This window comes from Natator depressus, chromosome 13 (assembly GCF_965152275.1).
Source record: "Natator depressus isolate rNatDep1 chromosome 13, rNatDep2.hap1, whole genome shotgun sequence".
NCBI lineage: Eukaryota > Metazoa > Chordata > Testudines > Cheloniidae > Natator > Natator depressus.
This window is the reverse complement of record NC_134246.1, coordinates 31140547-31164574: the sequence shown is the minus strand read 5'-3', so window position 1 is coordinate 31164574 and position 24028 is coordinate 31140547. Positions and strand designations below refer to the sequence as shown.

General features: G+C 46.2%; 1 protein-coding gene across 5 annotated transcripts in view; it reads right to left on the bottom strand.

Moving 5' to 3' along the window:
- CPNE1 (copine 1) overlaps positions 1–24028 on the bottom strand; it is an 87539-nt gene that overhangs the window by 25578 nt on the left and 37933 nt on the right. For 4 of the 5 annotated variants that reach the window (XM_074970412.1, XM_074970407.1, XM_074970409.1 and 1 more), the window contains exons 2-3: positions 13231–13359; positions 11797–11976 (exon numbers count right to left, since the gene is read on the bottom strand). In XM_074970412.1, the coding sequence (XP_074826513.1) occupies positions 11797–11976; positions 13231–13359 (309 nt within the window). Of the gene's footprint in view, positions 1–11796; positions 11977–13230; positions 13360–18965; positions 19101–24028 lie in introns of those variants that run through there. The other variant, XM_074970410.1, reaches the window with a different exon arrangement.

Sequence of the window (24028 nt, the reverse complement as noted above, 5' to 3'; positions counted from 1 at the left end):
CTAAGTGACAAAGTCCCTAAGTTCCATTTTCAAAAGTAACCTATATCCCTAGGAGCCTAAGCATCACTGAAAGTCAATGGGACTTATGCTCCTAAATCACTAAGGCATTTTTGCAAATTTTACTTATCCTAAAGCTATACATTCTGAGGCTACAGTATTCCAGCTCTGACATCCATTGACACCCCCTGAAATCTAATATTTATATTCCTTTCACCTCTAATTATTGCCTCCCAATGACACCTTGAGACACTGATATTTTACTATAAGGATCCAAGAAATTCTAGAAATAGAAAGAGGCCATTCAACAAGCCAGGTACTGTTTTAATATATTTGAACCCCACCTTCCTACCCCTAGGCTGAACATCCAACCCTCTGCTCCAGAAATGGTGTAGAGGGGGTCTCCAATACTCATTCAATCTCTGCTGCAATCACCTTCCCTTTTCACACAAAGGCAACTAAACACAGAGGAGTAGCCCTGCTAGAGTTCCCCAATTACCCCATACTCATTTGTTAGATTATATTCCATGATGTTTGATGCTCTCTCCATTTTGAACAATAAGCCATCTCTATTTTCCGAACTTAGAAATTTTAAGAATTTTTGTTCTAGATATTTGTTTTCCAGGACATATTCTTGTGCAATCATCAGAAATGTATGATTTAATCAGGATGGAAAACATTGTTTCTCCCATTGATTTAAAAGGGGCCTACAAAGGATATCTAAAATTTAGGGCTGTCGATTAATCGCAGTTAACTCACGCAATTAACTCAAAAATTAATCACAGTTTTAATCACACTGTTAAATAAAATACCAATTGAAATTTATTACATATTTTTGCATGTTTTTCTACATTTTCAAAATATATTGATTTCTATTACAACACAGAATACAAAGTGTACAGTACTCACTTTATATTATTTTTATTACAAATATTTGTACTGTAAAAATGATAAAAGAAATAGTATTTTTCAATTTACCTCATACAAGTACGGTAGTGCAATCTTTTTATCGTGAAAGTGTAACATACAAATGTAGAGATTTTTTTTGTTACATAACTGCACTCAAAAACAAAACCATGCAAAACTTTAGCGCCTACAAGTCCACTCAGTCTTACTTCTTGTTCAACCAATCGCTAAGACAAATAAGTTATGGGAGATACTGCTGCCTGCTTCTTATTTACAATGTCACCTGAAAGTGAGAACAGGCATTCGCATGGCACTTTTGGAGCTGGCGTTGCAAGGTATTTACGTGCCAGATATGCTAAACATTCGTATGCCTCTTCATGCTTCGGCCACCATTCCAGAGGACATGCTTCCATGCTGATGGGGTTTGCGAAAAAAATGCGTTACTTAGAATTTGTGACTGAATGCCTTGGGAGAGAATTATATGTCCCCTACTCTGTTTTACCAGCATTCTGCCATATATTTTATGTTATAGCAGTCTCGGATGATGATCCAGCATATGTTCGTTTTAAGAACACTTTCACAGCAGATTTGACAAAACGCAAAGAAGGTACCAATGTGAGATTTCTAAAAATAGCTATAGCACTCGACTCAAGGTTTAAGAATCTGAAGCTCTGTCCAAAATCTGAGCGGGACAGGGTGTGGAGCATGCTTTCAGAAGTCTTAAAAGAGCAACACTCGGATGCGGAAACTACCAAACCTGAACCACCAAAAAAGAAAATCAACCCACTGCTGTGGCATCTGACTCAGACGTTGAAAATGAACATGCGTCAGTCCGCTCTGCTTTGGATCATTACAAACGCGTCATCAGCATGAACGCATGTCCACTGGAATGGTGGCTGAAGCATGAAGTGACATATGAATCTTTAGCACATCTGGCACATAAATATCTTGTAATGCCAGCTACAACAGTGCCATGCAAACGCCTGTTCTCATTTTCAGGTGACATTGTAAACAAGAAACGGGCAGCGTTATCTCCTGCAAATTGTAACCAAACTTGTTTGTCTGAGTGATTGGCTGAAGTAGGACTGAGAGGACGTGTAGGCTCTAAAGTTTTACATTGTTTTATTTTTTAATGCAGTTATTTTTTATATATAATTCCAAATCTGTAAGTTCAACTTTCATGATAAATAGATTGCACTACAGTACTTGTATTAGGTGAATTGAAAAATACTGTTTCTTTTGTTTTTTTTACAGTGCAAATACTTGTAATCAAAAATAAGAGCCCTGTACACTGTATTCTGTGTTGTAATTGAAATCAATATATTTGAAAATGTAGAAAACATCCAAAAATATTTAAACAATATTGAATACCATTTATTTAACAGTGCAATTAATCACAATTCATTTTTTTAATCGCTTGACAGCCCTACTAAAAATATTGGACTTGTGACCTTTATTTTTGCTTTATTATAACATATAAAGAAAGCCTGAAAGGAGGAGTTTGTTTGGGGTTTTAAGATTTTTTTCTGCTTGTTCTGTACCTAAGAAAAAATTAGGAGTATCTGCTCCCCTGGTTTTGCTAGAGGACATGTTGGGGGTCACAGCACATGTACACTGTTAGCTCTCACATTTCAATGGAAAGAACAGGGGTGTTTGGATTTTTAATTAAAGACCTCTTTTCTTCAAAGTGTTAATCACTGAAGCTAAATAGGTGTTAAAAAAACTTTAAAAATAGTTTTTCACAGTCTGACTTAAAATCTCATCTCCTCTTCAGATGTAATCATTTCACTAGTTTTCCACTCAGACAGAACAGGAATTTCTAATTTAAAAAAATGCAGAAGACTATGCTAAAATCACTTTAAAACTTTCTTTAGGCAGAAGCCCAGCTTCCAGCATACCCTCTTCCAGGGTTAGTCATCTTTAAACAAGTCATTAAATGTAAAATCTTCTCTGCCAGCAGAGAGAGTGAAGATCATTATTGCAATTAAAATGTGCATTGAAACTCATGTACTGTACATATGAAAATATATAACTAAGCACCTCGGGCTATGTCTACACTTAAAACACCATAGCTGTGCTGCTGTAGTGCTTCAGTGTAGACACTGCAGTGACGAGAGGGGTTCTTCTGTTGCTGTAGGAAATCTGCCTCCCCAAGAGGTGGTAGCACTGTGTACTCTGGGTCTTATTGGGATCCAGGAAGTGGGCGGGCGAAGCCCGCTCACTGCTAAAGCATCCCCCCACAGCCTAAGAGGGGGGTCCACAGGACCTGGAAAACCCTGTCTACTCTGGGTGTTAGGTTGGCTTAACTATCTCAGGAGTGTCTATTTTTCATGCCTGGGAGACGTTGCTGTACCAATATAACTTTGCAGTGTAGACCAGCCCAAAGAAAGACTCTTCATTGAGGGCTAGCCTCACAATAAGCTTCATTTTTTAAACTGTGCCCATTCAAGTTATTTAAATATAAACTAGGGGGTTGCACGTTTTGCAAGTTCTACAGGGTGGGCTCACTGTACTCACCTAGAGGTTCTTACACCCCTCCATTCTCCCCACGAGCTCCTAGTGTGCTACCCTCCCATCCGCCCTCTAATCCAGGGACTCCTTGTAACTGCTCTCCTCCCTGCACACCAGGCTCTGTGCATCCCCCATTCCCCACCATTGGCAGTGGCTCTATGTTTTCCCCATACCAGGGACTATGTGAGAAACCCCCATTCTATGATATTCTCTGCCAGATGCCCTGTGGGCTCCCCTTTCCCCCATTATTTCTTCTCTTCTTTCTGTCTAGGAGATACGTCACTCAAGATGTCAACATGCTGAACTCTACTGGGAGGATGAACAGAGTTGAGATAGAGGTATTGTTATGCTGGAAGGTGCTAACCGTTGAAGGTGTGGCTCTGCTAAACAGATGCCAGAGGCTCCATGTGTTCCCCATTTTTCCCCTTCTATTTTTTTCGCAAAATAATCAGTTTCTGCCCACTGAAACCTAGAACATTCCCTGAAATTTTGAACAGATCACAGTCAGCATTCAAAAATTATCATGTTACAGACAAAGACCGACACATGCTATCACAAACCCTGCCCCAAAAAATTATTTCTTGTTTGAATGTAAAGAAAAGCTGCACACATTTTGCTCCAACTCTTTAAAAAGAAACCAGCTTTGGGCTGGGAAGTTTCTATATCAAAGAACGCATCTGAGCAAGTTACAAGCAACTGATACTAATGTTTCAGAACAGCTTTTTCACTTGGCTTTTGGGAGAGTTGGCCAACCAGGATGTCACGTCGTAGAGGGGACGTCAGAAAGGCACCAGAACTGCTGTGATCTCTATGTTGCAGGCAGGGTAGACTGATTAAAACCTAAGCAATTTAAATCACGGATTCTAATCATGATTTAAATGAGCAAACAGGAAACCCTGATTTAAATAATCAATTTTAATGTTGTTTTGCGTTTGTGCTTTGTAGTTATTTTCCTTAAAAAAAGGCCGATTCTCATTGGTTGGTACCATTAAAACATGCTGATATGCAGCTACTCACAGCCTTTCCTCCAAATTTGATGCTGATTCTTTTTGCTAATCAGGAGGATGCAGTATATCTACGCACATTTATTCAGATTCTTGATTTTAATATATTTATATCATGTTAGAAATTGGTGAAAGACTCATTTCTTATTTATTAGATGATTAATTTTGGACAGAAATTGGAATTCAATTAAAATGTGAAAAAACAGCATTTTGAAATTATTAGTCAAATAAAACTACCTTAAATGTGCTGGATACATAAGAAAAAAGGAAGTTTATCAAAACACATTTTGCACTTAAAACTAACCGATTTATGAATCACACGAAGTATTATCTACACTGAGTAAACTGAACAAACAGTTACCTTCTCATAACCGTTGTTCTTCGAGATGTGTCGCTTGCATCTATTCCAATTAGGTGCGTGCGCACCACATGCACAGTCATAGGAAGGTTTTTCCCCTAGCACCACCCGTCAGGTCGGCTGTGGAGCCCCCTGGAGTGGCACCTTCATGGCGGTGAATATAGGTCCCTGCCAATCCACCGCCTCTTCAGTCCCTTCTTGCTGAATACTCCGACAGAGGAGAAGGCGGGTGGGTTTGGAATGGACGTGAGCAACACATCTCGAAGAACAACAGTTATGAAACGAAGGTAACCGTTTTTTCCTTCGAGTGATTGCTCATGTCGATTCCAATTAGGTGACGCCCTAGCCAGGAGGTGGGGTTGGAGGTCATGGAATCACTGACTGGAGCACCGCTCTGCCAAATGCTGCATCGTCTCTGGGTAATAGCGTAACGAGAGCTGAAAGCATGAACCGAGGACCACGTTGCCACCCTCCCTATCTCCTGGATCTGGGCCTGGGCCAGGAATGCTGCCGAGGAGGCCTGCACTCTTGTGGAACTAACTCTTGTTAGTGCAGGGGCCAGTACTTTTGCCAGATCATACCATGCCTGGATACAAGACGCAATCCAAGATGAAATCCTCTGCGATGAGACTGGAAGGCCCTTCATCCGGTCCGCAAATGCCACGAACAACTGGTTTGACTTATGGAACGGCTTTGTGCATTCAATGTAAAATGTCAGCACTCGAATGTACAGGGAGCGTAACCTTTGTTCTTGACTATCCATGTGAGGCTTCGGGTAAAAGACAGGCAGGAAAAAGTCCTGATTGGCGTGGAATTGGGACACAACCTTTGGGAGAAAGGCTGGGTGAGGCCTACGTTGCACCTTGTCCTTATAGAAAATGGTGTAAGAAGGGTCAGAGGCTAGGGCTTTAAGCTCTGACACTCTCCTTGCTGACGTAATGGTGACTAGGAATGTCATCTTCCATGACAGGTAAAGCAGCAAACAAGTCGCTAGGAGTTCAAACGGGGGCCCCAATAGTCTGTAAAGGACCAGGTTGAGATTCCACGCTGGGATAGGGATAGCTCAGTGGTTTGAGCATTGGCCTGCTAAACCCAGGGTTGAGAGTTCAATCCTTGAGGGGGCCATTTAGGGATCTGGGGAAAAAATTGGGGATTAGTCCTGCTTTGAGCAAGGGGTTGGACTAGATGACCTCCTGAGGTCCCTTCCAACCCTGATATTCTATGATATGTTGCTTAAACTGCGGGTATAGCTTGTCCAGATCTTTCAGGAAAGCGGTGAGGTGCAGAGACTCGAGGTTGGGATGATGAAGACGACCGTGGTCTTGGGTGATCAGGTCTGGCACCAGGGGCAATGCGATTGGGGTGTCCACTGACAGCTAAAGGAGCGTGGTGTACCAGTGCTGGTGAGGCCAAGACAGTGCTACCAGCATGACCACCGCCTTGTCCCTGCAGATCTTGAGCTGAACACTGGGGATGAGTGGAACCGGTGGGAATGCATACAACAGATGGTCCGTCCAAGGGAGGAGAAATGCATCCCCTAGAGAGAGCAGGCTGTGATTCCAGAAGGAACAGAATTAGGGGCCTTTTCTGTTGCTCTTCGTGATGAACAGGTCGATTCGGAGAACTCCCCACCTTTGGAAAATGTTGTGCACCACATCTGGGCGGATAGACCACTCGTGATTGTGGAAGGATCTGCTGAGGTAGTCCGCCAACTCATTCTGAGAAACTGGGAGGTAAGATGCTTCCAGGTGAATGGAGTGGGCTATGCAGAAGCTTGAGGGCTGCCCAACATAGGGGAGAGGAACGAGCCCCACCCTGCTTGTTTATGTAAAACATCACAATTGTGTTGTCCATCATGACCCCCACGCACTTACCTTGCAATTGGGCCTGGAAGGTTTGACGTGCCAGTCGGACCGCTCTCAACTCCTGGACGTGGATGTGGAGTGAAAGTTCGTCCTGCGACCAGAGACCTTGGGTCTGGAGTTCTCCCAGGTGAGCGCCCTATCCCAGCGTTGACACATCTGTCTAGAGGGACAGAAAGGGCTGGGGTTTGTTGAAGGGGACTCCCTTGCACACCTCCTGTGGGTTGAGCCACCAGTGGAAAGATTCGAGAACCGGCACCAGGAGGATGATCACCTTGTCCAGGCTGTTGCGCCCTGGACAGTAGGGTGACGACAGCCAAGCTTGGAGAGGCCTGAGGCTCACGAGCTGTACCACATACATACATGCTGCCATGTGGCCGAGGCGCCTCAAGCAACCCCTTGCTGAGGTAGTAGGGTACCGCCTTAGGCTTTGTATGATGTCTGTCATTGACCAAAAGCGAGCCTCTGGCTCGGATGCCCTAGCCTGACCCGAGTCCAACACTGCTCCGATAAAATCTATCCTCTGTGTCGGGTATAGGGTTGATTTGTGCTCGTTGAGCAGGAGACCCAACCTGTCACAGGTGGAATTTACAAAGCTGACTTATCACTCCACTTGGTCCCTGGAACACCCCCTGAGCAACCAGTCGTCGAGGTACGGGTAAACCTGCACGTGCCTCTGGTGTAGGAAGGCGGCTACGACCGACATGCACTTGGTGAACACTCATGGGGCTGTTCACAGGCCAAAGGGGAGGACCATAAATTGGTAATGGTTGTGACTGACCACGAACATGAGGATCCATCTGTGGGCAAGAATTATAGAGATGTGGAAATACACGTCCCTGAGGTCGAAGGCGGCGTACCAGTCTCTCGGATCCAGAGAGGGGATAATCATGCTTAGAGAGACCATGCGGACACAACTTTCTCAGGAAACTATTGAGGCCTCACAGATAAAGGATGGGTCTAAGACCCCCCTTGGCTTTGGAGATTAGGAAATAATGGGAATAGAATCCCTTGCCCCTTATCTCCTGAGGAACCTCCTCCACTGCTCCCGCGGCGAGGAGCGTTTGAATCTCCTGTATGAGATTCTCGTGAGAAGGGTCCCTGAGGAGGGACGGGGAAGGGGGCTGGGAGAGAGAGCAGAAGCAGAATTGGAGAGAATAACCCATTTCCACCATGCAAAGGACCCAGCGATCTGAATCTGTGACCAAGCACGATAGAAGTGGGACAGACGGTTGAGAAAACAGGGAGAAGGATCCAGTGTGCAGACCGGTGCGTCGACCCCAGACATGCCTTCAAAAGGCTTGCTTAGAGCCTGACGATGGCCTTGTCAAGCCCTGGCCCTGGCTGGGCGGAGGATGGGGAGGCTTGTGCCTGCCATTCCTGCCCTGCTTCCTGGAGAAGTCCTGCCTGTGCCGGGAGGTCAGAAACGCTGTGGGGGCTGTGGTTTAAAATGTTTCCGCTGGGTGGCAGGGGTATGCATGCCCAACGATTTCAGCGTCACCCACGAATCGTTTAGGCTGTGAAGCCTGGAGTCTGTTTGCTCCACAAATTAAAATTCTATCTGATGAGGATTGCTTGCTGGTTAGCAATCCTCAGATGGAGCCCTCTAGTCAAGTAGACCTTCCAGACAAAGAGGTCCATCTGTTTGGAGTCTTTCGACTTGGGAGCTGGGCCCTGTTGCACGTCTCTCTCTCTCGTTTACTGCCACCACAACTAGCGAGCAGGGCTGCAGGTGAAAGAATAAGTACTCATACCCTTTAGTGGGTATGAAATATTTCCTCTCCACGCCCTTGGCTGTCAGGGGGATGGAGGCAGGGGTTTGCCACAGAGATTTTGTAGTGGTTTGAATGGTCTTTATGAGGGGGAGTGCTACCCTGGATGGCCCTTCAAGATTTAAAATGTCTACCATCGGGTCCTCCAACTCGACCACCTCTTCAGCCTGGAGCCCCATATTGCGGGCGATCCTGTGTAGCAGGTCCTTGTGCGCCTTGTTAGCGATAGGGGGCAGCCCGGAGGAGGAAGACCCTGCTGCTGCTTCATCTGGCGATGACAACGATCAAGCTAGAGGCAGCACCGGGCCCTCGTGGCCCTCCTGCTCCCTGGAGGCATCCTGCTTGGCGCCGTGACTCTCGGTGACGACTGCAGCCTCGGTGCCAGTAGTGAGTGCAGGAGCTGGACCTGGCTCTGCACCGCGAACGGACACTGTATCGGAGCCCCAAGGTGTGGGGTGGTCCCTGGCTGACGGAGGTGCATGTCCTTCTGAGGCCACAGACTGGGAACCCCTGGAGACTGTGCCCTGGGCCTGGTGGTAGGCCCATGGGGTCCAAAATGGCCATTGTGCGGGTTCCTGCCACTGCACCTGGCACAGCACCATCCTGGCATCCTGCCTGTGCCGGTCCGACCAGTGCCAACTGGGTCTTGAATAGTTGGACTCCGCCTCCAAGTCCGATGATTGAGACCTGGAGCATGAAGACCATGGCGGTGCCAAGGGGGATGGTGACAGAGAGCAGTGCCACATGGTCAGTGCTGGAGAACGGTGCTGTGTGGATGGAGCTGGGGAATGGTGCCGCTGGGCCAGTGTCAGGGAACGGTGTGGCGGAGAGCAATGCCTCGGGGAAGGTGGACGCCTCATCGTAGCAAGTTACAGTGCGACATGCTGCGGTGCAGGAGGGCCATCCCAGCTGGCGGGGGACTGCAGAGCCAACATGGCAATCAAGTCCCTTGCGGCCTTGAAAGTGTCCGGAGTGGAAAGGAGTTCTAGGTCCTTCACCTGGCACTCATGGTCAGGAGAGTCCACTGGCACCAGACTTGACAGCCCCCGTTGAGGGACCCAAAGTCAGCAGCACTGGCTCCTGTGTTGATGGTGCTGGGAGTTCCAGCGCAGGATGCACTCCAGCAGCACTGTCCGACCCGGCAGCTTTCAGTGTGGGTGAGAGCCCCCTGCCTATTTTCTTATGCTGCTTATGTGGCACCGGGGAGTGTGAGCGGTGTCACGCTGCTTCTACAGGCTTCGGTGCTAGGGAGCGCCAGTGCCGAGGGTCTCTATGGCCACAGTCCTTCCTCGGCACTGTAACATGCACGGAGGCTGGAGCACTCCGCAAGGACGTGCTCGGTGCTGGATCCTGCCGGCCCGGGGCCGCTTGGGGACAAAGGTCTGCTTCCATCTGGATCTGCTTTAGCCTGAAGTCCTGCTCTTTCTTCATCTTCGCGCGGAACCTTTTACAAATCTTGCACCGGTCTATTTGGTGCACCTCCCCCAGACACTTGAGGCAAGAGTCATGGGGGTTGCCCATTGGCATAGCCTTGTGGCAGGTTCTGCAGGGTTTAAATCCTTTGGATCGAGGCATGCCCCGAAGCCCAAAGGTGGAAAAGAAGGATTTGTGGTGGGGGAAATCCCCACTCCTACTAACACAAACTAGCTATAACTATAACTACAGAAGTGACTATGAAAACTGAAACTACGAAGACATGGGGAAGCACTTGCGAAAGCAAGCGACTGGAGTTCCAACAACCATCACTGGAGGTAAGAAGGAACTGAAGAGGCAGCAGGTCGACAGGAACCTATATTCACTGCCATGAAGATGCCACTCCAGAGGGCTCCACAGCCAACCTGACTGGTGCTGCTAGGGGAAAAATCTTCCAAAGACTGTGCACATGGCGCGCACATACCTAATTGGAATTGACATGAGCAAGCACTCGAAGGAGGAGGATTATTTCTGGTCACCATGCCCTTCAAGGTTTTAGAACTAATAGATCTCACCTCTCATACCTTGTTTTTATTCATAGATTGGAAGAGGGAAACAAGCTTACCTATCAATTCCCAGACAGTTACTCAAGTCTGAATGAAACACTGAACTAGCCGAATAAACTGAAATGAAGAAGAGTTTTAAAGCGTTTGAAAAGAGGCTGCTGCTGTCAAAATCTGGTTTTACACTTCAACAAACTCTCATTTCAGGTGCTTAGTCAGTGACTTCCCGAAGATCAAAAGTTAGAATTTCTTTAAAATTTCAGCAGCAAACAAACATTAATTTTTAAATTTAAATTATCTTAACACATTATAGTAAAGTCAGGCCTTAACACAGGTTGTTATAGTTTCATATTTAATTTTAAGTAGGCTTATTTTTAGAAAGAAAAATGTATTTAAATTAAAATGGGCTTTTTAAAATCATCATTTTTTATTCACTCTGCTTGCCAAAAGATCCTACATCTGTAGAAAGAAGTCAGCTGCAGACAGAGTAAAAGATACTAAAGGTATTTTGGATGCCAAATCCCTTTTTTATCTGGGGTCAGTGCTGACAAAGGTATGTCTACACTATGGAGATTATACTGGTAGAGCTATGTCAGCATAGCAAAACCAGCATAAACCTGTGGTGTAGACACAGTCTACATGGATGGAAGACTGTTTAGGGGACCAGTGTAGGAATACCACCTTTCCAAACAGCAGCAGCTACGTTGACAAAAGCATTCCTGTCAAAATAGCTGCATCTACGCTGGAGGTTAGGTTGGCATAGCTTGTTCACAGCCCTGACCAACTCAGCTATGTCAACCTCAGTTTAAAGCACAGACCAAGCCTAAATATAGTGACTGCAGCAGAGCCAGCGCTACGAGTCAGAGATCTACTCAGTACCATTCTAAATGGAATGAAAGAAATTCTGTATTTCTGATGGTACTCTTAAAATACAATAGCTGAGAGAACTTGAAGCCATTTCAGACTTAAGCTAGGGGCACACACTCTTTTTCTAAGGCCCACTCTACTTTTAATTAAGCTGACATAGCTACGGCTGAAAAATGCACACCCTGGAGGGACTTAGCTATGCTAACCTAAGGCCCGGCATAGATGCAGCTAGGTGGACAGAAGGTAGTCACCGAGCGACTGCTGCGTGGGGAGGTGGATTACCTACAGCACAGAAGCATAGACGTTTCTGACGGTAACAAAAGGGGTTTTTCTGTACTACAGCAGCATCGCTACAGTGCTGTAGCTGTGCCACTGCAGCACCCATAATGTAGACGTGGCCTATATAAGATCAGTTGAAAGGATGAAATTCTTTCACCCCGAGTATGTCAAAGCTTCTGACATCTAAGTTTCTCACGTTTTCAGATTTAAACCTACATTTATCACTACTTTGCAGAACATTAGAGATTATATTTCTGCAAGTACCTGTCCCAGTGTACACTCAACCCCTCCAAGGTAATCATCATCATTTAAGTCAAAGGACTTGTTATCGATATCATATACGCCAAACTTCAGCTTCTGCACTTTCTCAAAGTAATAATCAATGAGCAGCTTCTTGGAGAATTCAGGCTTCTGGCAGTTCTTTATCTTTTCAGTTCGATCCAACTATGCAAAGAAAGAGATGGAGATGATCACTATATATAAACATATTAACCACACTTTCCACAAAACTCTTTATGTCCCTCACCCCCAAACACTTCTTCACTGGCCTTTATATGCACCGTATCTGAGGGTCTAGGCTGCTAAATCTAGCCACTGCCACAGGGCCTGCTGACTGCTCTGCAACTTTGTACTCCCTGAATTTTAGTAAAGAAATTATATAATCAATTACCACTAAATCTGGTTTAGAGATAATCTGACATTTGAGGAAAAAAGACACTGACATACTATGTCAGGGGTTCTCAGGACAAATTATTTGGTGGCCTCAGAGTGCAGCCACCAGCTCTTGCTCATGGCTGCTCTCACACTTTTTCCTAAAATATTTAATTAGCTTTAGGAAACTAAATAAATAAGCACATCCAAATCACTGTAATTTATTTATTGCTACCTGCTAAGTCTGCTGTGAAAAGCGACATTAAACATACAAGTATCACTTTTCACAGCAGACTTACTCAGCCCCACAAGTCTGGGGACAAATTAAGCCCTAGGTGGGGGATCACGGGAGGCAGCAGGGGCTATGGACAATGGCGCGGGGGGAGGGGAGGAGCGGTTTGGCAGTGCAGGGCTGGAGCCTGAAGCCCCACGGGAAACGGAACCCAAAGCCATGTGGCAGGAGCCCGAAGCCGGAGCCTGCCTCCCTGCCACCCCCCCGGCTGAAAGTAAAAGCCTGAGCCCCACCACCCGTGGAAAGGTGGGGAACTCACCAGGTGTCTCCAGAGAGGGGCAGGACCCAACCCCTGCTGGAAGCCCCAGCAACTAACACCAAAGCTGTGCAACCTGGAGCACCAGGGAAGGGGAGGGACTGCTGCCCCTCCCCATCACAGCTCAGGAGGCTGTGGCCGCAAGAAAAGCCCCTGGTGGCCACATTTGAGAAACACTGTACTATGTGTTGACTGCCCACCTCACACGGAAAAAGCAGCAGCACATGGCACATCATAACAGAAAAACAAACATTCCTGTTGTTTCTCCAAGTTGATAAGCAAACGATTCTTACTCCATCACACTCAAGAGACATGAACTTTAAAAGTCACAAAATTTTTGACCAAATATTAATTTGTAAATATTTGCAGGATTTAATTAAGCAAATTACGCAATTACTAGGAAGAATAATAACTGGAAATATTTACAGTTAGGTCATGTTCTGAAAATATGTATTTCTGTATGATAATGCAAAACTGGAGATTATAAGCTACTTTTTACCTCTGCCCATTGATCACCGCCCACATTTTGGAGTAAGACACACAGAGGGTCAGATTTTGAACCAACATCTTTGTCAATGAGATTCTCACAGGATATGGACAATTCCACCTTAGTCACACACTGAGCCATCTGCGGAAGAGAGTTCAGAAAAAGAATAAATGCAAATGTTGATAAAGTACTTTTCAATAAAACCATGTCCCTCACATTGATAACAGTGACACCTAGCAAGCCACACAACACAGCAAACAGAACCTTAGTAGGATAAATACACCTCAGCGAGAGGATGCTTGGGAGCATCTCCCAAGAATTTCTCTTATGAAGCTCACAAGTTGATTCTCAATTCCAGTGTTTATATTCTGGGTATTTCTAAAACAAGGATTCCATTTACTTCTTGAAAATTGTACACAAGGCTTGAAATACACAGCCATGTAGAAAGATTAATTTAGGAAGTCTGGGATGCACACTTTAACACACTTGAAACTTCCTTTACCAAATAATAGCACTCCACCAGAGAAGTAGATCGCATCATGGAACAGACCACCCAAATACCCCGAGAGAATCTGCCTGAACTCCCTCCATTGCACATCACTAGTTCTCATCTACGACCCCACAACGAAACCCATTCAGGGTATCATTAAACAGTTACAATCCATACTCAATGGGGAACACATCCTGATAGAAATCTTTCCTGAACTCCCTCTTCTGGCCTTCAAAAAAAACCCCAGCTTCACCAAGCTCATCATCAGAAGCAAGCTCCCCACAGACACACCAACTCAAAGAGGTACCAGACCCTGCCAGAACAGATACAAAACCTCCAGACATATCTCAACTGCTATAATGATCAATACCCCACACAACACACCTTTCAATATTTGTGGGTTCTACACATGCCTATCACAACACTGTCATGGGTGCACAGGTTCAGCGCTCTGAAACCACTGTGAATAGGGTTGCCAACTTTCTAATTGCACAAAACACAACACCCTTGCCCTGCCCCGCCCCTTCCCTGAGGCCCCGTCCCCACTCACTCTAGCCCCCCTCCCTCCATCGCTCGGTCTCCCGCACCCTCACTCACTTTCACTGAGCTGGGGAAGGAGTGCAGGAGCAGGTGAGGGCTCCAGCTGGCGGTGCGGGCTCTGGGGTAGGGCCAGAAATGAGGCGTTCAGGGTGTGGGAGGGGGCTCCGGGCTGGGGCAGGGGGTGCAGGTTCCGGCTGGGAGTGTGGGCTCTGGGGTGGAACTGGGGATGAGGCATTTGAGGTGCAGGATGGGGCTCCTGGCTGGGGCCAAGGGGTTTGGAGTGCAGGAGCGGGCTCAGGGCTGGGGGTTGAGATGCAGGAGGGGGTACAGGCTCCAGCTGGGGCTGTGGGCTCTGGGGTGGGGCCGGTGATAAGGAGTTTAGGATGCAGGAGGGGGCTCCAGGCTGGAACCAAGGGGTGTGGGGTGCGGGCTGGGGTGTGGGCTCCGGGAGGGAACCTGGGTGTGGGAGGAGGCTGGGGTAGGGGTGCAGGAATGGGTGCGGGAGGGGGTTCCGACCTAGGACAGGGAGTTTGCGGTATGGACTGCGGCCGGGCGGCGCTTACCTCAGGCTGCTCTGGGTGGGTGGCATAGCAGGGCTAAGGCAGGCTCCCTGACTGCCCTGACTCCGCGCTGCTCCCGGAAGCGGTCGGCATGTCCGACCCTTAAGCACGGGATGATCAGGTGACTCCGCACGGTGCATGCTGCCTGTGCCCGCAGGTGCCGCCCCTGCAGCTCCAATTGGCTGTGGTTCCTGGCCAATGGGAGCTGCGGAGCCAGTGCTGGGGGCAGCACACAGAGCTTCCCTTATCGCCTTTGCACTTAGAGGCCACACATGCCGACTGCTTCCGGGGAGCTGCGCAGAGCCAGGGCAGGCAAGGAGCCTGCCTTAGCCCCGCTGATTGGACTTTTAACGGCCCGGTCATCAGTGCTGACCGGAGCTGCCAGGGTCTCTTTTCGACTGGGTGTTCCGGTTGACCCTGTTGTAGTGAGACAACCCCTCAGGGCACACACTCACTGGGGCAAGCCTCCTTGGCTTCAGCGCCTCCTGGGTCTGACCTGATGCTGTGAGCTCCCCACAGTGAGCACACCTGAACAGGACACCTGGGGAAGCCTTACGTGCCTCCAAAGAGGCCATGCACCCTCAACTTCCGCAGTCAGCAGTGACTCTCAGCCAGTGTTGTAAACCAGGAAGTTTATTAGTTGTCTGGAATATAGCATAGAACAGATCTTGTTCACACAGAAAGCAGAAAGATTCAGCAAAGTCCATCTTGGGAAGACCCAGACCCCTGAGCTCTTCCCCTCTGTCCCCCGAGTCTCAACCTGGAGACTGATCAGCATCTAGCAGCCCCTCAGTCATACCCAGTTGCCCCACCTCCATCCTTTGCCTCTTTCCCAGGCAAACTGGTCATCTGGCCTCCACCTCTCTCTTTGTCTTCCCATGCATCAGAGCCGGCTCACTTCTTGCAGAGGATTGGCCGCAGCCATCAGTTGCCAGGATACAGACTGTCGGGTCATTGTCTGGGCCTAAGCAGTTAGAGGGCAGTAACACCTGCTCTCTAGGGGTCTCTACAATTATCACACACAGTTGTCCTACTACCTAGATACTTGTGCAACACATAAGGGAAACTGAGGCACCACACCAGTCATACAAAACATAAAAATTCCCACTTTGTCAGTGGCGTACCTCATCCAGTAAACTAAATGCCCCAACATCCATCATGTGAGTGAAATGAGACAGTCATTATGCTCTCAAATGAACTCACGCAGAAAAATGATGAGACATAAACACCATATCACCCCAGGGCGAACATTTTGCACAAAACAATCACTCCATATCTGACCTCTCAGTCTTTATCCTCAAAGGAAACCTGCACACCTTCAAAAGCTGAGCGTATACTCATAACTCAGCTAGATACTAAAAATCATGAACTTAAGACATTGGATTTATGGCTCTGTACAACTATCTGTAACCCACTAACCCTCCTTTGTCCTATGACTCTAGAGGTGTTAATTGCACACTTAACACATTTTGCAAGAAATGATTCATGTGAACTCCTTTTCTGTTCCACCCTTATATTTAGATGTGACACAGAGGCCTGGTCTACACTACTGATAAGCTGCCTTACGTCGACCAAACTGTGTAAGCATCTACACTAAAACGTCCCTTCTGCCAATGTAAGTCACCCACTATACTGACTTAACTCCACCTCTGTGAGCGGTGTCGCGTTTAAGTCGATGTAGTTAGGGTGATGCAGTGTCTGTGTAGATACAGCATTACTTACATTGCTTGTTACCGCCCGAAGCCCCACTGCTCCAGGGCCGACAGCCAGAGCCCTGTCTCCAGCTCTCAGGCCCGGGGCTCCGGCTGTCAGTGCCCCATTTAAATGGGTACAAGCACTCCTGGTGAGGATGCGCACCACTGACAGAAAGAGCATAGTGTGGACACAAAGAGCCAATTTAATTACTGCAGTAGCTGTATGTCGACCTAACATAAGTCTACTTAATTCTGTAGTATAGACATGCCCTGAGTACCTCTCCTAGACCCAAAGAGCTCTATGTAAGCTTGAAAGCTTGCCTCTTTCACCAACAGAAGATGGCCCAATAAAAAAAAATTACCTCACCAACCTTGTCTCTCTAATCTATTAATTTGGCAGGAATGAACATTAACAAGGTAGTGTACGGAGTACCAACAGAGTTCCATTGCAACAGAATATTTTAATATGCAAATTTCAGGACAAGAGTTCCCTTACTTTAAAAATGACAGTAATTATAATTCGTATTAATTGATACCTCAATTTGATTCCAGTAACAGACTCTGCAGACAACCACTGAATTCTCTAAGAAAATAAAAGCAACTTTATCAATCAAACCTAAATCTTCAAGAGAAAAACTTAGTGCACCACAGTAAAACTACAGGTTACTAAATATATTTTCACCACAAGCACTAAAACAGAAATGTCTCAATATTTTATTCAACAAAATATTATTTTGTAAAAAAAACAAACAGAAACATTGAATGCAATGGCTAGCTAGGGTTAACACCGGCAGATTTTTTTTTTTTTAATTTGACAATTTCATGTCTTGTAAATACAGTCTAAAGAAAGTGATCTTAAAAATTTACAACCAAAATTCTGCTAGCAATCTTTTAAAAATCTCTTTTACTGTCACTGATGAAGAAAATCTATAGACCACACAATGTTTAAAGTACAGGAATAAATATAAGTTAAAAGCAAATATCCCCTTGTCTGAGATTATTTATTGTAAATTCACATACCAGGCTTATTCCCCTTTCTGCTGAGTAAAAGGAGAAAGACGATCCTCTACCTATGGATGCTTCTAGTCTAAGAATCTTTTTCCACCCCAGAGTTTACATTTTTTCTCATGTCGCTCTGTTATCGATGAAGTGAGCTGTAGCTCACGAAAGCTTATGCTCAAATAAATTGGTTAGTCTCTAAGGTGCCACTAGTACTCCTTTTCTTTCTGTTACTAAGAGCTACCAAATGTGTGTGTCTGGACAAATTTAATTCAGTCAAAGCTAATCTTTTCCCTTTATATATCAAAGTGTGTGTGGGGGGGGTGGGTTCAAGCTTCTACAAATCAGTGAATGAGATTGTATCCTTGTGCAACAAGTCTTCAGGTTCTTATTCTTGCTCAAAACTGTTTGGAATATTGAACTGATAGCCATAATGTAAACACAGGGTTGCAGGCTAACCTGGCAATACATGACTATGCGTGTACAGTTTTATATTTCATTGTATAGGGTTCCAGAGCTCTCTTTTAGGAGCTAGAGAACGCTTTGTAGAATATAATCTGTTATCTAATTCCCAGTTTGCTTTCCCTGCAGTATTTTGTTCTGTTTCAGTCCGAGGGTGACCTATGCCAACTGTCCAGCCTGCCAAGTACTCCCTTTCTGACACCGAAAAAGAAAGCTTCAGCTGGGAGAGGCTGAGCCCTCCTGGTGCATGAAAGGTCTGAAATACAATCATCAGAGGGGTAGCCCTGTTAGCCTGGATCGGTAAAAGCAGCAAAGAGTCCTGTGGCACCTTATAGACTAACAGACATATTGGAGCATCAGCTTTGAAGTGGGTGACTACCCACTTTGTCGGATGCATGAAATACAGCTGTGAGTCTCTTTCCTTGCCATATAGGCTGATAGGAAATCCTGTGCAGCCTGATGAAGACTAACACAAATTTAACCACCACTACGAATCTAAGCGCAAGAACACCAGCCTCTACTAGGCAACCAGGCGGCTCGATGCGATCCACGTCTGCAAACAACGAAAGGCGGCGCTCCGGGAGCCCCCGGGGCCTGCCGCGCACAGCCAGGGGACGAAAGGCGGCCCGGGCTCGCGGGATGCTCAGTACACCCGGCGCCGCGCTCCGGGAGGCGGAGAGGAGAGCCCAGGGCGGAAAGGGAGGCTGCCTGGCTGGCTCTCCCCCCGCCCTGCGCCCCGACACAGAGACACAACCAACTTCAGCTATGGCGGCCAGCCCCGGGAGGGAAAGGCCCTGCAGGCCGGGCCCCCGCCCGACACCGCGCCGGGCTCCCTCGCCATGCAGCTGTGGGCAGGCCCCGCGGGCAGCAGCGCCCTGGCCAGGGAGCGCCGGGCACAGGCCTCACTCCGCTCCCCCAGGGGCAGCGGGGGAGGCAGACCTCGCCCGCCGCCCGTCTGCCCCCAACACCCCGCGGGCTGCGGGGCGCCCCGGCCCGACCCACCTCCGCTCTCCCCGCGCGATCCGCACCCGGCGCAGCAGCGGGCAAGGTGTGGGCTGCGGGCGGGCCAGCGCAGCTCCGGCGCCCTGCCCTGCCAGCTCCTCCCCGGGGCGGGGACGCCCGGCTCGGGGGAGGAGACCGCTCCCCAGCCCCGATCGCCGCCGGGCCCTCTCCGCCCCAGCAGCTGCTCGGCGAGGGCCCACGAACTCCACAGTCTGTCCTGCCGGCAGCAGGGGACTCCCTCCAGCTCCTGGGGCAGCTCCGAACAGCGAAGGAAGGGGCAGGCTATTGGGAAGCGCAGTCGAGGTAGCGGCTGAAGAGGGCACAGGGATCCCGGTAACGGCGAAGAGGAACAGTGGCGGGGTGGGCAGGATTGTGCGGAGTCTGAGAGCAGAAGCCAGGGAACACGCTGGGGTTGCAGCTTCCATTGGTGACAATGAGCGAGCCGCGCCTGTTTGTTCGCTCCATGCCATGAGCTAACTGACCAGTTTGACTTCGAGCAACACTAGTTCGAGGGAGGGAGTACGTTTCTCCTGGCGACAGTAGATCGCTCCGATGATAGCTAATGGGTGTTCTGGGAACCCAGGTATTTAAGGAGGATGGTGTTGAAATTCAGTGTCAGAGGCGACCTGAGGCCACGGAGTCCTCAAATATAGCCCTGGATGAAAAAAGCATTTACTAGAGCTCTTTAAGTGCTTGTGATGTCAACTATTGCAGAAAAATTTAGTTGAAGTGAAATCTTAAATGAAGTTTTCTTACAAAGCTGGTTTTGGGAGAGGGAAGTTTTCTCATTTCCTTTCTTCAGCCCTCAAGTACAGATAAGAAAATGGGCTCAGACTAGCAGAGTTGTCTCCAAGGGAATAGAAAATCCCTCCTGCTGAACCCCCACTAAATTTGAGGATTGTGCCTGAAAACTAAATATACATGTTCTGAAACTGCTTAGAATCATAGAATATCAGGGTTGGAAGGGACCTCAGGAGGTCATCTAGTCCAAACCCCTGCTCAAAGCAGGACCAATCCCCACTTTTTGCCCCAGATCCCAAACGGCCCCCTCAAGGATTGAGCTCACAACCCTGGGTTTAGCAGGCCAGTGCTCAAGCCACTGAGCTATCCGTCCCCACCATGCTTGGCCATACAGAGTTCTCTACAGCACTTAATGCTGGAGTAGACCTCTGAAATATTAACCACAACAAATACTTCATGGTACTTTAATCACATTAAGCAGTTTTCTCCCTTTGCTGACAGTCTTTCAATGTGAAGAAATTAGTTAAAATCTTAATCCTCCGTTGTGGGTTAGATTGCTGCGTATGAAATATACAAAAAAGAAAACTATCAGGTAAGAGAAGTTTTTCATTCTAGAGCCCCTTCACATCCCACAAAATTTGTGAAGGGATGTGAAATAAGCAGCTAAGAGAGAGAGGATAACTACATACTAAAAAGAGCTACTAGGATGCTGAAGGTGGACAGATTTTAAGAGATTACTGAGGCACTGCAGGTTGTGGCACACTCCTTGCAAATACTACCACCACCACGTGGCTGCCTTGTAGGTTATATCATCAGAAGCATAAGAGCTTTCTTCCAGTGATTATTCCTCTCACAGATTAGCCAATAAACCCTTAGCAAAGTTAGAACTTTAGCATCCTCCAGTCCAACTCAGAAGATTTTCAAGCTTGCTTGTCCTTCTTTCTTGGGTGATAGGTCTCTAATAGTATTTGATTGCTTCTTTGAGTCAAACAGATCCTGCAGTACACCTTTGTGTATATCCAAGGTGTGCCACTCTTGTGGTATTTCTATTTAAATGTATTTATTCTTAGCTTCTTCTATGGTGTTCATCACTACATGATCTGAGCATGAGAAAATACACGAGTCCAGCACACCTGTGAGGTATTATCATTGTTTTACAGATGAGGAACTGAAGTAGAAAAGTTGGTGGCTTGCCCAAGTTCACACAGGACATCTGTGGCAGAGCCAGAAATCTTACTTGGATCTACTGCTTCAAACTCCAGGTCTTTAATCTCAAGGCCATCCTTCTCAGGGAACTTTTAAGTAGACAGGAGTTACGTCTACACCAGCACTTAAGTAGTTTTCCTTACTACTTCAGGGAGAAACATTGCCGAAAAGTATCAGCAACGATTCAGTTTCCCACTGTAGACAAAGCTTGAACATTTGTTTTAATATTCAGCAGCTCACACAAGTGTTCCTTGTGAACTGTTCTGAGACCCACATGTCCACGGTGATGTTCTTCCGTCTTCTAAATTATTCCACTTGCTTCTGCAATAGCAATCTCTCTGCTGGTATCAAGGAGGCTTGGTCTAGAAATCTGTCCTGTTGCAAAAGGAAGAACGAAAGTCCCATCTCTGAGAAATGGAGGATAGCAAGGATTTCTTAGGCTTCACAGCTACTTTGGGGAATCCCTTGGAAAAAATAGCTGCCAAACAGTTTGTCTTCATAGTTCTTTGATGCTATTTGGTCTCTCTATATATATGCTTCCAAGGCAGAGCAAAAGGTGTCTGACTACCTTATTTCATGCCATTAAATAAATAAGGCTTACAGGGAAATCTCTGAAAGCTATCTTTAACCTCTTGTCATTCCAAGACATGGAATACCTAAACTTGTCTATCCAAGCAATCATGTGGAGGGTGAGGCAGAACCAGTGGCTGAGACACACAGTGAAGAATAAAAGCCTTAGAATTATGTTGAAGGAATGACTTGTGTGTGTAATCCTCTGGGGGATGAATAACCATTGGCAGGTGATCACTGTATCTCTGACAGAGATCAGTTTTGGAAGAGCGACATAGCACTTCTTGTGTCTTGGAACGAAAATCTAGTTAACTTCTGTGGTAAAATTACCACCTTTTAAATCTGTAATTGCTGTTCTGTTCATGTTTTGTACCCAGAAGAATTATAAAGAGATACATGCCAGTAACCCAACTGAGTGTTGTAAATCTCACTACGATTTAATAAAAATATTCTTAACAGGTTGCAAAATTTTTGCAAACTGTAGTAAACCAAAAGTACAATATTTGTAAATGAGGTTACTATAATGAGTGCTATAACAATGCACGTATATATAAAGGATAATCTCTCTCCCTCTCAAACATATATAATTTGTTTATTTAGCATTATCAGAATTGGGGAACGTCTATTTAATCTTTCTGAGGACCAACTCAATACACATATAAAGCCACCGGTATTTAATCATTAGTCATCTTATTCAACTCGTAGCAAGTCATTTTCTTTAACAAAAAAATAATATTCCTTTTAAGTGGGTTTTATACTTTAATACAGTTATTTGGCCAAACACTCAAGACTGATCATCATTTAACCCACATGTGACTGATGTTAGTTGTGTTGCTTAATACACTATTGTACAGCACTCAGATCCTACAGTGTTGAGAGGGTATAAAAACTTATGTAGAGTAGAATTTAATGAAGCTTTAGGAAAAGACACCCTAGTTCCATTTCCACATGCGAGTAAGCTATTATCCTATATTGCTACTATTGACCTTCCATGTCACATTCTTTGGTAGCATTCAACCACAAATGGGCTGTGCACACAGCCTCAACAGTCTACCATTACCTCTGACAAACTAATCAGCCTGACTTGAGAGAAACCAACAGCAGAACTCAAGATCCTTTTTCCAAATGCACCTATATATTGTTCCTCCACAGCCCAGCATAGAACACATTTAATCTCAAGTCTATGTAGTTCTTTGCAGCCCTAATATATTTGCTCCAATTCCCCAGGACAGACACTGCAGTACAACTTTGTACAATGTCTGTCATTGGGAAAGAGAAGGGTAAAAAGGTCAGTTAGCCCAGGCTTCTTAAACTTTACATATTGCCAGCAGTAAAAATTCCAGCAAAAAAAGGAAATACCGGAAAGAGTAATTTCCACCTTCAGCCTCATTAGTGCACTCAGAGATACAGGACAAAGTAGAGCCTGATGAAGTAGAAGGAGGGGCTGCTCAGCAAACAGAACCATCTCTGTTTAGGCTTCAGTAACAGGCATCCTTTGCAAGAAGACAACCATTACTCCTCTATTTGTGTTTGCACATAGTACAAATCAAATACATAAATGCACATTTCAAATGCGTTAAAAGCGGACAAGCAAATAGGAACTGCCCCATCTCACAAAATGAAGACTTATTTGAATCTTTAAAGAAAATAAGTGAAACTCAGCCCTACCTCGCAAATGATCCCTCATCTTCCTTCCTACTTTCTCTTATTAAAATCACCAATATCTTAATTTAAACCACGTGAGCTCAGATGCCACAGTGATGAGCACTTAAAAATGTTATCATAATAGGATGTGGCCGCACCCAGAAGTCTCCACCAGGCCCAACTGTTGCTCAGTTTTAGCTATGGTGTGAGGATTTGCCTTGAAAAGTATCTCAGATTGAACCATGTTTATCTGGGAAGATCCAAAGCAGAAGAGATCTTTCTTTTCAGCGAGAAAGTAGCTTTTCCCATGAGAACATCATCCACTGGGCCTAATCAAAGGAGAGTACCAAATGTAATGTTAAGCAAACAACAGGGCCTAGTGGAGAGACAGCAAGACCTCATATCTAGTCCAGCTGCTCCTGAGGAGAGTAGAGAGGAGCCTTCCCTGGAAGACTGTATTCTTTCTGAAACAACTGTCATCTTAGTAGTAAGGGAAAAGATTTTACTGCCTCTGGAGGCAGCATACAAAAGGACTAACTAGAGGAAGGGTAACCCCTTCACAAGTTCAGATAAACATCCACACTTTCATCTAAATTGACAAACCTTGAGACTCAACACGTGTATTTGTTGCTGACCAGCCGAAATCCCCAGAGCTCTCATGCTAGTTTCCCATCTGCTGCATTCATTTTGGCAGTGACCCAAATCTATCTACATCTCATAGCTATTCAGTGCATTGTATTAAGTTAGACGATATCAGTCTAGTTCCTGAACATGTCTATCAGAAAATCACCATCTTAACTTGCAACCTAATTATCAGTTCCAGCAGAAAGACCAAAGGTTGCATGGTCCATTGAGACTGGAGGGCCATTTGGATCAGATTGGAAGCACACAGCTGGAGTAGT